The 16,980-nt window shown below is 35.8% G+C and overlaps 1 protein-coding gene across 1 annotated transcript; it reads left to right on the forward strand.

The window, feature by feature from the left end:
* The first annotated feature begins 7,841 nt into the window (after positions 1 to 7,841).
* LOC120162102 (serine/threonine-protein kinase CTR1-like) lies at positions 7,842 to 16,010 on the forward strand. The gene is made up of 15 exons (XM_039172280.1): positions 7,842 to 8,608; positions 9,098 to 9,399; positions 9,485 to 9,629; positions 9,760 to 9,863; positions 10,475 to 10,683; positions 11,390 to 11,782; positions 11,890 to 11,930; positions 13,211 to 13,279; positions 13,386 to 13,486; positions 13,660 to 13,744; positions 13,862 to 13,960; positions 14,363 to 14,431; positions 14,538 to 14,669; positions 15,214 to 15,308; positions 15,387 to 16,010. The coding sequence occupies exons 1-15, from the start codon at positions 7,997 to 7,999 to the stop codon at positions 15,496 to 15,498; spliced, it is 2,568 nt and encodes an 855-aa protein (XP_039028211.1). The 5' UTR covers positions 7,842 to 7,996; the 3' UTR covers positions 15,499 to 16,010.
* Positions 16,011 to 16,980: the final 970 nt, after the last annotated feature.

Genomic DNA, 16,980 nt, shown 5'->3' on the forward strand with positions numbered 1-16,980 from the left:
ATAGGAGGCTTTCTACTAGAGTCACCTCCCTCAATCTTTCATTGCTTTATGGCCAGTTCAACCATCTCACCATCCATAACCAGATCTGAGAAACTTCCCGATGTTATTGCCACCAGGTGCCCGAAGTAAGGTGTCTTCAGGGTCTGTACAAACAACTTCCTTGTTTCTTTTTCATCCAAGGGTGGATGAACTTGCACATATAAATCCCTCCATCTCTGTGCGTACTGTCGGAAACTTTCGTAATGCTCTTTTTCCAGACTCTGCAGCATAACTCAGTATGGTCTCATGCCATTGATATGTTTGTACTGCTCTAAGAAAGACTTGACTAAGTCTTTCCACGTCTTGATATGAGTTCAATTGATCTGGTTATATCACCGGATAGCTGAACCGGACAGGCTCTCCTGACAGCAATGGATCAGGAGTTTGTCATTTCCCCTATATCCCGTCATCTTTCGACAAAACATAGTGATGTGGGCTGAGGGCAGCTATTCTCATCGAACTTCTCAAACTCAAGGACCTTAAACTTTGGTGGGAACACCAAATCTGGAACTAGGCTTAGTTCCATTGCGTCCACTCTATAATAATCATGGTCTCCTTGGACCATCTTCATCTGGTCTTCCAACAACTTAATATTTTCCTCCATTTTCTTTGTTTTGTCCTCTTCATCGAAATCCGGGACATTGTAATCGTCCGGATGGTTTTCAGGACAGGTTGTGGAAGTTTGCACCTTCGCAGCAGATGATGCTTTCCCTTTGGTAGAGGAAGAGTTTTCTTGCAGCCCGGGCAAGATTCTGGGTGAAATAACCAGCTGTGGGGTCGGAGAAATGGTTACCCCCTCAGAAGCACCTACTCCGAGTGCACTTTCTTGTGGTTGTAAACCAGACAACTTAGCCACGATTTGGTTAACTAAAGATTCTTGGCTTTTCTTGATGGACTCCATGGTACTTTGACTATTCTGAGCCATTTTGTCCTCTAATTCTTTATGCAGCCTCACCATGTTCTCTTCGATATTCTCAATTCTGGCCTCCATTTGTTTCTTTTTTGCATGAGTGTTGTGAGGGTGATGTGTATCTAATGCTTGCAGTGGTAAGCTTGATGTCTGAGACATGTTCTGTTAGTTAATACGAATGTAAAAACATGGAAAATACAAAATAAAAAACAAGCATGAAATATAAAATGTAAAATATGCAGTATGCAATTTGGAGGCATTGATCCAGAAAAGTGCTCATTATTATAAATAATCCTTATTCAAACAAAAATGTTTTATCTTTTAAGAGACAAAAAAAAATTAAAGGTACATTCGGACTAGATCCTCTAGACCCCTTACAGCTTCTAGTAGGTTAATAAGTCTTCTGCCTTCATCCGTCACTGGTCGAATCGCTGCAGCTTCCCTTGCCAGGTCGTGAAGATGACGGGCTACTTTTTGTACTTGATCCAAGAAATCTCGGATGGTTGCATCTCTGGCCTTCACCCTTCGCTGTGCTTGCTCCCAACGGAAACGCCACTGTAAGCCTCCATCGAAAGGCACTATCTGAAACTCGTTTGCCTGCCTCTTGAACCCATCTACAATAGCTTCTAACTCAGCTATTGTCTTGTCACACTTTTCATGTTGTTTCTCTAAGTCAACCACTCGGATTCTCAAGCGTTGGTTTTGATGTTGACTGTCTGTCAAGCGTCTTTGAGCAGTCTTCAACTGCTCCTTCCAAGATCTTTCATCCGGTCCCTCGAATTTTCTTTTCAGACTGTGAGCTTCGTCTTTCCAGTATTCAGAGGTTATCTTTAACTTGGAGTTATGCTTGACTTTATCTTGATACCCTTTTCTCAGGTCTTCGAGCTTCAACTGATAACGTTCAGCTTCAAGTTCTTTAACCTTCTGCTTCAGCTCGTTATTCACAGCTTCAAACTCTGCCTTGACTATCTCAAGTTTAGAAGGGACAGACCTGAGATGTTCCTCCATGGTTTGGGTGTCTTCACAGTCTGGCAGCGAGATATTGTCATTTTTTTCTCGATCTTCGCCACTCCACATAATCCGAAGTAAGCATGTATCTGGCAGCTACAACATCCATCCGGAATACTTTCTTCCATGAATTGGATGCTTACTTGATCATTTTCTTATAGCTGTCACCGTGATATACAAACTCTGATCTAGCTAGTCCACTTGTTGCTGAGACAAACTGACGTACCCCATACTGTCTAAGTGCTAACAGCGGAGTATACCCAACTGTACCCCAAAGTCCAAGTAAGGTCATAGTGTCAGAATCCCCACACCGAAAAAGAACGTCACCGAGGAACAATCAAGGGGCTCTCCAGGTAATATATCGATCCTGAAGATGTGTAAAGACTTTCATCCATTTTTATTTTGAAGCATCTTCATGCCATTTCCTAGTTATGAATTCTCCCAAAGGTGAATAGGTAGTGCTTAATCGGTGGTAGGCAACCCCGTTAATTTTCCAGAAGTGACTGTGAATCCAGACTTGAAGGAGCTGAGCACACCAAATGAACCTTTCTCCACCAGCTCTTCTGCAATGATTGAGAGACCGAAAGGTCTCGGCTAAGATGCACGGTGCTGAGTTGACTCGCCTTGGAAGTTGTTCAAATAGTTCCACCACGGCTGCGTCGATGCACCCCAAAGTCTTTGGAAAGATTACCAAACCGTACAGTCCTAGTGCAAAAAAGGTCTATAGTCTTCCATTCATCAGGGTGGTTCTTCATTAGTTACCTTATGTGGATCCACTCGATTCCATCCCCGCTACCTTTGTGTCAGAGTCGATCAGTCACCCATTTTTCATCAACTCCTGCAATCTTGGCCAATCCATTCTTGAAAGGCTGACTCTTGATGTGTTTGATATATGCCCTCTCTAGTTTGATGCTTTCGCAGTGCAGTAGTGTAGTGTACTCTTCGATAGTGGGCACCATGTCCTCCCGGTTAAAGGTGAAGCAACTGTATCCTGGGTTTCAGAATTGAACCAAGACTCTGATTAAGGGCTCATCAGTCTTAACATGAAGTAAAAGTGCAATGTCACTGTATCGTTAGCTGAACTTCTATTTCCGGTCGTTCTTCCAACTGTCCTAGATGTCTCGAAGCTCTTGCACATTGTTTTGTTTTAGGCTGATAGAGGCGTAGTTTACCAGCTCTGACACATAACTTCCTTGAAGACTGTCTCCTTTTTCCTTATGAGTCGTCTCGGACCATAGTCGTGCCTCAGCGATTTTAATCTCTTGTATTACAACACCTTTGTCCATTAATCCGAATTATTTTGTGTATAACAAACACTTTTTTAAGGATCAATAGCCTATCGTAATGATGCAAATGCTAAAAAACACAAAGGCAAACAAGTCAGTAAAATAAAAATAAATAAATAAATAAAAAATGACGAAAGGAAAATAAGAAGATTAAGAAGGAAAAACATGGTTAGGGAAAAATGTCATAGGATTTGAAATGGGGTTTTGGGGTAGGCTCTATTTCTCCATGGTCTCCCGGTTTAGGTTCTAAAAAACGGTACCCGAGTTCTCCTTGCCGGGCCCTTGGGCTTGCCAGACCCTTAGTCCTAAACCCATCACAGGCTTATGTGGGCTAAGTTAAACTCGAGGGGACACATTCCCTTATGCCCGGACGGTGAATAAATTCACACGAAGACATAAGGTATATGAATCCTGAAGGCTACTTGCTAGGCCCACACGGTGAATAAATTCACACGAATGCGTCGCTTTCATACCCACTTAAAACATGGTTTGGAGCTTAGGTATAGAGCCTTAGATGAAAAAACTTTAAAGGCTGAAATCATTAAAAAACGGTTAGTACAACCATTTACTCAAAAATATAATCAAAAGTAAGCAATAAAGATCGAAATGCTACCTTAAAATTTAAATTTACCCTTTTCGTTAAAAAGACAACTGGAAATTACCTTAGCCTGACTCACTTACATGTCCCCAGCAGAGTCGCCAAGCTGTCGGAACTTTCTTTCGATTGGGCCCCGAATTAGGCTTCAACTTAGTAAAAATGTGGATTGGAGTCACCACCGACCATTTATTTTAAAGAAAATGTGTTGATCGGATACCTTATGTCTTACCTGATCTGCGTCTTACCAAAAATATGTCAGATTCGGGAGTCGGTTACAGTCAAGGAAGGGTTAGCACCCTTGAACTGCCCTTTCGGTATTACGTAGTTTCCAATTGTCTTTAATTAAGAAAATTGAAAATTTAAATTAAAAGGTAAAATAGAGATCCAAATTACTTACCTTTAACAAGTTTACGAAAATACCCCTAAATGATAAAATGTTAGATAAAAAGGAGGAACAAAAATACTGCAAGGAAAACAAGTTTATTAACGAAAATAAAAAAAATAACCATGCTAAATACAAGATCAAACAATAAAAGAAACACATATAATGAAACAAATAAATCCCCGAAAATGGCTAAGACATAAAATAAAATAATACAAGAAAACAAATTAAAATAAATAAAATAATAAAACAAAACGAAATAATAAAATGAATAAAAATAAAACAAAACAAAATGAAGGGAAGAATGAAAAGAAAATAGTGTTAATAAATAAGGTAAGTTAGAACAAAATATCTATATATATATATATATATATATATGTATATATAAAAACGTGATGAAAAACGAAAGGAAAGAAAAAAAAAACAAAATGAGAGGGCCCCATGCCATCAATTCACCTGGAAAATATGATGAAAGAGAGAAGGTAGGAAAACAAAGGGTGGCCTAGGAAGAAAAGCTTAGAAAAAAAACAAATTAGTTAGGTAATATGTATATATATAATATAGTATTAATAATAAAAATATTTGGTAAAAAATTAGTAATAACGAAAAAAGGATGGAAAATATATATATTAGAATATTTATAAACAAATATATATATAAAGATACCATATATATAAATAACAAAATATAAAAAAGAGAATATATATATATATATATATGTGTGTAAAAAAAATTAATAAAGGATAAAAGAGGAAAAAATAATGCAAATAATAAAGGGAATATATATATATATATATATAAATAAAATTAAATAAATAAATAAAATACTAATAATTAGAACATGAATACAAGGGACTAAATTGGGAAGGAAGCAAATCAAGTGACCAAATTACGGAAATTTCGAAGCAATAATCGGATCTTGGGGTAAAAACAGAACTTTAAAATTGGAGGGACCAAAAGCGGGTTTACCCCATTTTAAACAGAAACACGCGAGTCTAAAGTCACTGGGTCGGTATATAAGCCAATGCTTTGGCTTTTACTTTTCACTTTCCCTTCTTCACCAACGAGAGCCTCCCCTCAATCCTCAAATGCTCTCAAATGTTCATCAATAAGATGAACAGCTGCCGCCTTCTCCAGAAAAATGGTGGCCACCGTCTCGTCGGACGTCGTGTATCGACGCCGGCTGCCGCTTATCGACGGTGGCCCACCACAGAAATCACATTTTTAAAGAGCACTTCTTTTTCACAATCCGAAAATCGTGTTGGTTTTTTTTTTTTGAAAAAATAGCCTCGGGAAGGTAGATCTAGAGAGATCTTTCCGAAGAGCCCCTCCCCGGGTCCTTGGCCTTTTGGGTTTTTGGTAATTTTCGAGCCAAACCACACACGCAAATCAACATGCAAGAACAAGGAAACGAAACAAAACCTGCATGCAAGCGAAACAAAACAAAGGTAAGGACTTTCACCTTTTTTATTGCTTTTTCAACTGTTTACAAGGCCTGTATTTCTCTATGTTTTGTGTGATTTTCGTGCTTAGTAATCTCGTGTGAAATCGTAGTGTTTGTGCGTAAGTGGCCTCTCTCGAATGTAAAACTCTCCTCCCTCAAATGTGTCGATTACATGAGTTTTTATATTGGAAAAAAATCTATTTTTAGTATCAAATCTAGAATCGTAATTCCGTTGATATTCTGTTGCTTGGTTGTGGATGAGTCCTAGGTACCCACGCCGTTGATGTGCTGTGCGAAATGGTCGGAGAGGCGTTGGTGGTTGCCGAGAAAATCAATGTTGCTGAGATGCATGTGGCTGTAGGGATCTCTCGGGTAAGCGGCGCTGGATGCAAGAGTGGGGCGAGCTAGGGTTTCTCACGGGCTTGTTGGGCCAATGTACATTCTGCTGGGCCACATGTATTTTTGGGCCTGATACATAAATGAAACAAAATGTAAAATGTGTTAGTTTTAAAAATAATAATAATATTTATACAATATATATAATTATATATATATAATATATAAATATATTTCGGTCGTATAAAGTGTGTCTACAATCCTCCTTTGATTCCTTTGTATACAAGAATGACTGATCATGGTTATTGCAACTCACAATGTCATTGGCGTTACAAGATTGAATATATTTGATATGTTGGATCACTATGACATTTAACAGAATTTCATCTAAGATAATATTACGATGTACTATAAGCGACATGCTTTACACTTTATTTATTTTCAGATATACATATTATTAGTATAAGTTATTTTTGTAAGGCAACTTATATTTTGAAATATGCTAACCACGTTATTGTGTTGATCTTGAGTGCACTTTATCTTCATTTAATTATGTTTTTTACCTCTTTAAATCATGTGCTGACTATACAGTGTTCATACCTTAACTCAGTAGGAGTTTAATGTTTAGTGATCCAATCATGTATCGAGACAAATATGTACTCATTATAATGATAATACCTATACTTATAACTTACTCTAAATAAAACCACGTGTTTAATTAATATTATATTGACAAATATTTTAGATGATTCGTTTGGTACATGTTTAATTAGTATTGGATTGACAAATATTTTATAGGATTCACTTAGCACGTGTTTAATTAATATTGATTGACAAATACTTTGGAGAATTCACATAGCACATGTTTAATCAGTATTGGATTGATAAATATTTTGGAGAATTCACTTAGCACGTGTTTAATTAGTATTAGATTGACAAATACTTTAAAGAATTCACTTAACACATTTTTAGTTAGTATTGGGTTGACAATTATTTCGAAGGATTCACTTAGCACGTGTTTAATCAGTATTGGATTGACAAATACTTTAAAGGATTCACTTAACACATCTTTAGCTAGTATTGGGTTGATAAATACTCTGAAAGATTTACTTAACACGTGTTTATTAACATTTGGTTGACAAATACTTTGAATGATTCACTTAGCGGTTTACAAGGACAAAATCATAAGCCTTTTTAAATACTCTATTATCATAAAAGGGTTAATATTAGATTATCTTTATTATGTTTAGTGACAGATCTATAAATATTTTTTAAGATGAGTACATATGTATTAATAATAGAAAATTTTTATAAGGGACGTACACAAATAAAATTTCAGGAAGACACCATTAATAAAATTGACAACTAATATAAATAAATTCAAAATTTAATGTAGACACGTGCCCACCCAAGACATAGATCTGCCACTTAATATGCTCACTATTATTTAATGAACCTTTATTTTCTAATAAAATTGGTGACTTAAGAATAAGTTCTTTCTATTTATAATTTAATAAATTTTAGATAAATTTGATAGATATATATAGATTTTTAAGACTGGAATTATTATTATATCAAATTATGTTAGACATGTTTCAATTTTAGTGACTATCGAATTGTGTGTAATAATTTTCTAATTGATACGTGACTAATTTGTTACCAAACACATAGTTTAGTGATCTGGGTGTATTTTACCCTTGATAATATTAGGTAACTTTTTAATTATTGGTGGTTAAAACAAAAACTGACTCAAACATAAATGATCATTTGTATAATTTACCCACCAAAAAATCATATTACAATAACGCCACCGAATAAAAATGGAACCTTTTCCTTCTCTCCGACAATAGAATTGTAGAAAGAGGAAAAAGTTCAGGAAAAAGAAAAATATATATACAAAGGGGGGAAAAAAGCTAAAAAGCTTCAAATATTCATCAATGGCGGTTCATAGGTTTTCTAGGGTTTTGTGATAGGCAATTCCTTTAGAGCTTCAATGGAAATGCCCTGGAGAAGATCCAATTACTCTCTCCTTAGCCAGTATCCCGACGACCAGTTCTCGGTGTCCATATCGGGAGCTCCGCCTCCGTATTACGATTCGATTTCAAGCGAAGCCGCAAGTAGCAAGAACAAAGTGAAATTGGAGAGAGGTTTAACTGATTGGGATCAGAGTCAGAGTCAAAACCACGCCCAGCTACAAGCAAATCGAATCTGTGGCGGCGGCGGGGGAGGAGGAGGGAATACTTTTGCTTCGTCGATCGGTCTTCAACGGCAATCGAGCGGGAGTAGCTTTGGTGAGAGCTCTTTGTCGGGAGATTATTATGTGCCGACCCTTTCTACGACGGCGGCTAACGAGATGGATGCGTTCGCTTGTGGTAACGATGGGAGCTCTGGGCTTGTGGATTTGAGAACGAAAATTGGGGGTTCGTCGTCGGGGAAAAGCTGGGCGCAGCAAACGGAGGAGAGTTATCAGTTTCAGCTGGCGTTGGCTTTGAGGCTTTCTTCGGAAGCTACCTGTGCTGATGACCCAAATTTTTTGGGTCCGGTTTCGGATGATTCCGCAACAACTAGCTCAAGCTCTGCTGAGATAGTTTCCCATCGGTTCTGGGTATGTTTCTTGTAGATTTTTTTGTTCATTACACCATTCGCCTGTCTTGTTTAAATTTACGTAATGATTCGTAAGGCTAGGAGATTGAACAAATATGCCTAGTTGAATATAACCATCGTGATACTGAATGGAGTTATTTTTTAGATGATTTTAAAGATCAGTAATAATATAAACTGGATGTTAGTGCATGAGCTCTTACACTTTGTTGTGATGTGAAGAGTTCTTTTTTCATAACTGTAGTCTTCCATTGGTTCAGTGTCATATCAATCTGAACTTTTGGTGTAAGGTATTTTTTATTTTTCTGAATTTTGCGAGAGGTGACTTTTACTATTCTGATATTTGACATGAATGTGGGTACTATGGTAGTATATAGCTGCATAGCATCTGGAATACACGTCATGTGAAAACTAGGGTTTAGTTAAGTTTTCAGGATTTGGTTGATAAAAAATTGAACATTTGAATTTCATCTTTCAATGTTATGTGCATCAGGTGAGTGGTTGCTTATCATATTTCGAAAAGGTTCCTGATGGGTTTTATTTAATTCATGGAGTTAATCAATATGTCTGGACTATGTGCACTGATCTGCATGAGCATGGGCGAATTCCATCAATTGACTCTCTAAGATCTGTTGATCGTGCGGTTGGTTCACCACTAGAAGTGATATTAGTTGACCGAAGAAATGATCTCGGCATAAAGGAACTCCAAAATAGAGTCTATAACATTTCTCGTAGCTGCATAACCTCAAAAAAAGTTGTTGAGGAGTTAGCACAGCTTGTCTGCTGTCGCATGGGGTGAGTATAGGATTAATGCACAAAATTTCAAAATTCATACAATTTTTTGTGCCATGGCGAATAATTGTTCTATTTCAAACTGAAGGGGTTCATTTACAACTGAAGAGGATGACTTGTTTTCATATTGGAGGGACTGCAGTGATGATTTAAAAGATTGCTTAGGTTCAGTTGTGGTTCCCATAGGTAGCCTGTCCGCTGGCCTTTGCAGACATCGAGCTTTACTATTTAAAGTAAGGACCTGAGTTAATTGTTAACTTTTTATGCCTTCAGTACTTGTGGAGCAAATTTCCTATTATAAAATGTTTTTTTACCCTTTGAAGGGAAGGGGATTCATTCACAGTTCAAACATGACTTATGCAGGTGCTAGCTGACACAATTGATCTACCATGTCGGATTGCAAAGGGATGCAAATATTGCAAAAGAGACGATGCTTCCTCTTGCCTTGTTCGCTTTGGGCTTGACAGGTATTTTATATCAGCAACGTGATATTTTGGTTTCGGCTGGTGTTGATTATGTTTGTTTTATTTCTGATTTACAATCTATTTCCTTTAAATTCTGAATTTGTCTTTCTTTAGTGACTTGTTTCTAAATTACAATGTTTTGCTGGCAAAGGAACCCTGCATTTTTAATTGATTTTTGTTGTTTGTCATGTGAAACTGATCAACCTTTTTGAAACTATATTTTGCTTAATTCCACCCGCTACTTCACTTGCTTGGTTGCAGTGCATTTGCTTGTTGTGTTTCTTTCTTCCCATTTTGGTCAACGGTTTGTGAAAAACTGCCTTGTCTTGCCTTGGTTAAAGTATTCCATATGGAAGAATAATCTCATGAAGCCAATCTGATGGAGAACCTTCCAAGTTATGGCAGAATGTCTATCCTAGAAATAAATCTAGAAGGGTTTTAATTCACTAGTGTAGATGAGCTTTATTTTTTCATGAGCTTTCTGAAGCTTATTTACATAGGTTTTATAGTGTTTGGAGATTGAATTTTGATTCTTGAACAAATTTGATATTGAGAATTATTGGATATTATTATTATGGAGAAATTGTCCTACCTTACTGTCTTTGTGATTTCAGGGAGTATCTTGTTGATCTAATTGGAAACCCAGGTTACTTATGCGAGCCAGATTCCTTGCTCAATGGTCCTTCTTCCATCTCAATTTCTTCCCCATTGCGCTTTCCACATCTCAAACCAGCTATACCTGCCACTGATTTCAGGTCATTGGCCAAACAATACTTTTCAGACTGTGAATCACTTAATCTTGTATTTTATGATGCTACAGCAGGTAAATTTTCGGTTATTATCTATATGAAGAGCTTTATTGAATGCACCTTATCTGCTTTTAGATTTCAGGCTTTAGTCTTTCATTTGGCTTGAAGTATGTAGTTTCTTTTGCTCTTTTTGCCCACATGTCATATTTTGTGAAGTGCCTTATTGAGTACAATGTCATTCAAAGATGAATTGTATTGTTTCAAGTTCTTATAAAAAATTTCAGCATCTGCATTGATGAAAGCAATAGATAATTTCATCTCATAACTTAACAGTTGTGAATCTTGCCACTGAATTTTTTTTCACTGGCTTTTCAATTGTGGCTAAAATTTTTCATCCTGGACTCAAATGAAGGTGTTGTCAGATTATTTCAAGTTATAAGGGAAAACCAGAAAAGCGACCCTTGCAATTTTACGTGGGCAAGCATTCATAAATAGATTTTAATCTGGTTTTGATATATATATATATATATATATATATATTTATATTTATGTATATGTATGTATGTATGTATATTTGCTTAGCTGGTTTGGTATTGTTAATTGCACTTTTATAATACTGCTGAGGCTGCCATTTCTATATCTGTAATACATTAGATGTTTGTGATATATAAATTTGATGCCTTTTCCTGGTGTTCAGTCATGCCTTATCTTTGCATGGTTAAAACTTGTTTTTGTTATTCATCTGGTACGCAAGTAAGCTATAGTTGTCCGTCATTTCAGGTACTTTTATGGATGAAGAAAAGAAACTTGGTAACATTGGCACAGACAGAAATAACCATGTGCAGATGTCAAGTAATATGAATGATGTCTCACAGTTACCCCTACGTTATAGTGCTAAGCCACCTACTCATGATAGAGATTCCCAGTTTTCACAGTCTATAATAAGCTCAAAGAACATCATTAAAGATCCTTTAAAGCACGTCCCTCCTCTAGGGCATAGAGATGTCCCAGATCTAGTCTTGGCTGGCCCAATGGGGGGTTCCACTAAGGATTCAAGGTTTGCTAAGGGTAATCAACTTGTTCCTGGAAAAAGAAGTAGAGAACTTGTCCTTGAAGTTGATGATTTGGACATTCCATGGAGTGATCTTGTTTTAAGAGAGAGAATTGGTTCTGGTATTTTCTCATCGTCTTTAAGAAAGTTATTTTCACAGAATAGACTACTGAGAGGTCATATTCTTGGTCATAATTCAATGTTTTGGTTTGGACTTGGTTCTTTTCAGGTTCTTTTGGAACCGTTCATCGTGCTGAATGGAATGGCTCAGTAAGAATCCTTCTGTACATAAGGATAAAGTTAAATGTTATGAAAGTTCTATTTTTGATATCTTCTGTTCTGCATCTTGTTTATTGTTAGCACTGCTTTCTTGTATGCCGAATTCTAGTCGTCTTATGGAGGTTCTGGGGCCTATTTTGTTTGTGATGTTCCTTGGGAATTATAAAATGTCAACAATTAGTGATATATATATATATATATATATATATATATATATATATATATGACAAATGAAAGTAGATAGATTCATTAATGACATGTATTAGTATTTCCAAAGATGCAGAATTTGTTTTACGTGTATTTGATTTTAGGAGTTATGGTATTTGTAAAACTTTCAGATTTTTTAGACTGTAGTCTATGTGCAATCGATTTAGGTGGCATCTGCTGATGTTAGGTTTGAGGTCTAGGTAATCTTTTCTCTCCAATCTGAATCAATTTCTTCACAGTATTCTCGCAGTTCCAAATCTTAAACTGCTTGAAGTTCACTTCAGCTCACATCATTTGACCATCAAAGCTTAACTTTCAGTTCTGAATATTGATCTTGACACTATTAATACATGCAGTGTCAAGCCCTGTTATTATATAACCTTTGTAAACCAGCAGTCAATATAATTTGTTAATGCTATTTCTCTTTAGCCATGCCTGTAAATGGAAAGGGTTTTTTGAATATGGGTAAATCCGGAAATGCACCTTGATTCATAGAAAGTCATTGTTCACTAATGTTCGATAAGTTTCAGGCAACTTATTTTAATTATCACGGGAAGAAATTGTTAGTTCCGATTATCTACATTTGTAGACATCTTTCACTCACCTGTTTGGTACTTTGTCATTGTAAGAGTGGACCTTCTATACTTTATCATATTTTATTTTTGGAGTTTGGTCCACCTTTGATGAATTTTTACTTAAAAGTATTCACTGCTTTTGAGCTGAAATTCCTCATTAAATGATTTTTCTTGATGTACTCTGTTTTGAACCAACTAAAATTGACAAAGATGTTAACTCAATTGGCGAGTTTTTTGCCATGATATAAGTAGACTTGGGTTAGAATCCTACGTTGTCTCTTGTTGACACTAATCTAGAATGCATCATCACTCTGGGTAAGACACATCATAGGTTTACTGGGGACTAATCTACCACCAGAATTTATGAACCAGATAAAAGAAATTTCCTTGGTTGCAACTAATCCTGGTAGGAATGAACGCTATGGTGGTTAAATTTTACACATGCTGTTGATGATTCCTCTTTCTCCATATAATTTTTTTAAATTACAGGATGTTGCTGTGAAAATTCTCATGGAACAGGATTTGCATGGTGAGCGTTATAAAGAATTTTTGAGTGAGGTATGAATTGGCTGACATTTTGAACAATTTTGTTCATGAGATTAAGGAACATCAGTTTTTCATTCATGTTCATGATATGATTGTATTTTCACCTCAATTGTTTTAGGTTGCAATAATGAAACGTCTACGGCATCCAAATATTGTTCTTTTTATGGGAGCTGTTACTCAGCCCCCTAACTTGTCCATAGTCACAGAATACTTATCAAGGTTTGTTGCTTTCTGTTTTTTATATTTTTGGGGTGGGAAGAGAAGGGAAATGCCCGTGTTTGCATTCCATCAGTTGAATAAAGAAGACGAGAAAATTGTTTTGTTTACTGCTTACTACTACTTTTAGAGGTTCGAATTGTTAAGTGGATTAAAACCTTGACTCTAATTTGCAGAGGTAGCTTGTATAGGCTTTTGCGTAAGCCCGGTGTGGGAGATGTGTTGGATGAAAGGCGTCGCTTGAGTATGGCTTATGATGTGGTGGGTTTCAAATGGTTCACTTTCTTTTTGTTTATTGTTTTCCAATTTCTTATGTATCATTCTTATGTATTGTTAATGTGATGGTCTAAATCACCCTCATTTTTCTTTTGTGCACAGGCAAAGGGAATGAATTATCTTCATAGACGTAATCCCCCTATTGTTCATAGAGATTTAAAATCACCAAACCTTTTGGTTGACAAGAAATACACGGTGAAGGTAAGTCCCAAAATGTTGCTGCTGTATCTCAAAGAGCATAGTGTTTTCACCTAATAATCCTGTCACAGGAAGCATAAACATTTTTCCGTTTTAATTTACTTATTTTTTCAATGGATAAAAGCCAGGTGATTGGCTTCTTTGTTCTCAACTTATAATGGAATCTAGATCTCATGCCTTGTAATGTCTTTGCATTTATTAAATATAGCCACAGGTTTTTACTATTAGAAGTGGTTCTCGACTAGTTTTTGTTATCATATCCAGCAATGTATATCGTTGGAGCCAACATCATTTACTTTAATTTATTACCCACTTTTTAATTATATCCATTTCCCTCTTAATGCAAATTTCTCTGAAAAGTTACTTCTCAGAAATCTTCCTCACTTTCCTGGTCTGTAAATTCAGGTTTGTGATTTTGGGCTTTCTCGTTTGAAGGCAAACACATTTCTTTCATCCAAATCAGCAGCTGGAACTGTATGTTAAACTAATTTTTAACTATATTCTTGGTATTTCTATTTTAGTTACCATAGATCACTGTTTATGCTGCAAAATATTAACAAATACATTTTATTTATATTAGCCTGAGTGGATGGCTCCAGAAGTTCTCCGTGATGAGCCATCAAACGAGAAGTCTGATGTATACAGTTTCGGTGTAATTTTGTGGGAGCTTGCAACATTGCAACTACCATGGGGCAATTTAAATCCAGCACAGGTTTGTTAATGTATTAGAGATTTTGTCTCATCAAATGTCTCATTTTGCTGATGATTTAGCGTGCTTGACAAGGCTCATATTGAATCTTTCATTAAAAGGAAATGATAATCCCATGGCAACTAAAAGTTCCCTTGAAGAGTGTGTTGTATGACCTGAACTATAAACCACATACTTGAATGTCATATGAAAAATGAACTCTATGGTTATCTTCATCACTTTATGCTGAATGTATGCATATATTCAAATAAAGTTCAAGTTTGTCTATCTAACTTAATTTTTATAAATGTATCTGGACAAAGTGTGAAGGGAAGCTCTTTGAAATTTTTGCAGCTTGCAATGGATTAGCTAAGTTTTGCACTTCGTTGACCAACGTACCCCTCAATGAACATGAACTACTGATATATCTGCATTTTTTTTTTCTGTAATCTAGTACCTTTGAACTTTGGGTTTTTACTATTTCGTAAACTTAAATATTGTCAGGCAATGACAATCTTCTTGAGTTTAATTTTCTAACAAACATAGCCCAACCTAAATTGTTATGCAGGTAGTAGCAGCTGTTGGTTTCAAGGGCAAAAGGCTTGATATTCCTCGGGATTTGAATCCTCAAGTAGCTGCCATAATCGAGGATTGCTGGGCCAAGTAAGTCTAAAAAAGCTTTTGTGATATTAAGCTTGCTAGCAAATTTCCCTGTTTCATCATTGTCAATTTTTAATGCAGTGAGCCTTGGAAGCGTCCATCATTTTCCAATATCATGGAACTGTTGAAGACAATGATTAATAAGCCTTCTATCCCTCAAACAGGGCATGCTGACATGCCATTGCTTACCTGAATGGTTGGTACTCCTACGAAGTCATCTTCTTGCACATAATACAGCATTCTTTTTGACTATATGAGATAGAGGGATTCAGGCTGTTAGGTAGTCTAAGGTACGCACTTTTACATGCTTCAACATCATCGGCATACTGTCCTCTGTTGGCTTCTTCGTGAGAGGTTTTGACAATCAGCAAAAGCTCGAGGGTGTATAATGTTACTGGATGAAACTTCATTGTCTCTCCTTGTCATGTTTTTGGTGCTCATCAATCCGTGCATAAACACGGTTGTGTATGCCGGCATATATGCATTCGTTGTTTACGAGAATTATCATGTTAACTGGAAGGACTTGGGAATAATATTATTTACTTGCATTCGTTTGATTGTTTGCAGTAGTAGTTGTACATATCTGTACCAAATAGTCAAACGGGACTCGCTGATTCTTAACATGGGACTTGCCAGATTATTTTTCATGGAAGTAAAATTTCGCATGCAGTTACGGAAATTGTATCATATATGAATTTCTTTCTCATAGTTTTGTATAAAAAAGATTGTCTGAGATTGATTTATTAAATGAGAAGCAACTCGGTACTTTCATGTCTTTTTCTTATTTGGGATTATTAAGGTTATCAAAGGATTGATCCCTTGTGTCTACAATTATGAAATCATACGCTCTTTGTATATATAAATGTTTAAAGCTTGAATTTTTAGATATTTAGGTAATTGAAAAGTCATCAATAATGAACTAAAGGGCGGCCAACGTGGGACTCCGAAAGGGTTAATATGGCTTCAAAAATCTGGATAATTGACATATGCATATCAAGTTATCTTACATTATTCTTTTTATTATGATTTATACATTTATAATGGGTTTTACATGTGATTATGATTAATATACTGGAAAGTGATGGATAAAATGTTAGTGTATTTGGACTTAATGTCGTTTGTAGAACTAAAATATAATCGCATGTTAAGAATTCAGTCTGGGTTTCGATATATCCTGTAGGTCATAGAGACATTTATTATATAAATAAAATTAAGATTTACGTACAACAGGTTGAGCTAGCCGAGTTGGTCTAAGGCACCGGATTAAGGTTCTGGTCCGAAAGGTAGTGGATTCAAATCCTACTTAATACTTGTTATATTTTCTTCTTGATTATAGATGGTTGCAGAAAGGTTAAATTTCATTTTGGTCCCTACATCATGATATAATTTTGTCAACGTTGATTTTTATTATGTCATATTTTGAATAGAAAATAATAGTAAAAAGGTCAAATTCCTTCTACTATGCTTAAATTAGGGATTTTGTTTTAATTTGATTTTATTTGTATTTATCTATAGTATTATTTAGGAGTTTGTTATGTTTCTCTTATCGGTTAACTATGTACGAGTTTAATTGGAAAAATATTAAAAAGTCATTTTATTAACATAGCTACTGTTACAATGGCCTTGTTGTTGCTTTTCCCCGGTAATATTAATTTAGAACTTTCTTAACCAATTA

This window comes from Hibiscus syriacus, unplaced genomic scaffold, assembly GCF_006381635.1.
Source record: "Hibiscus syriacus cultivar Baekdansim isolate YM2019G1 unplaced genomic scaffold, ASM638163v2 tig00111402_pilon, whole genome shotgun sequence".
Classification (NCBI taxonomy): Eukaryota; Viridiplantae; Streptophyta; class Magnoliopsida; order Malvales; family Malvaceae; genus Hibiscus; species Hibiscus syriacus.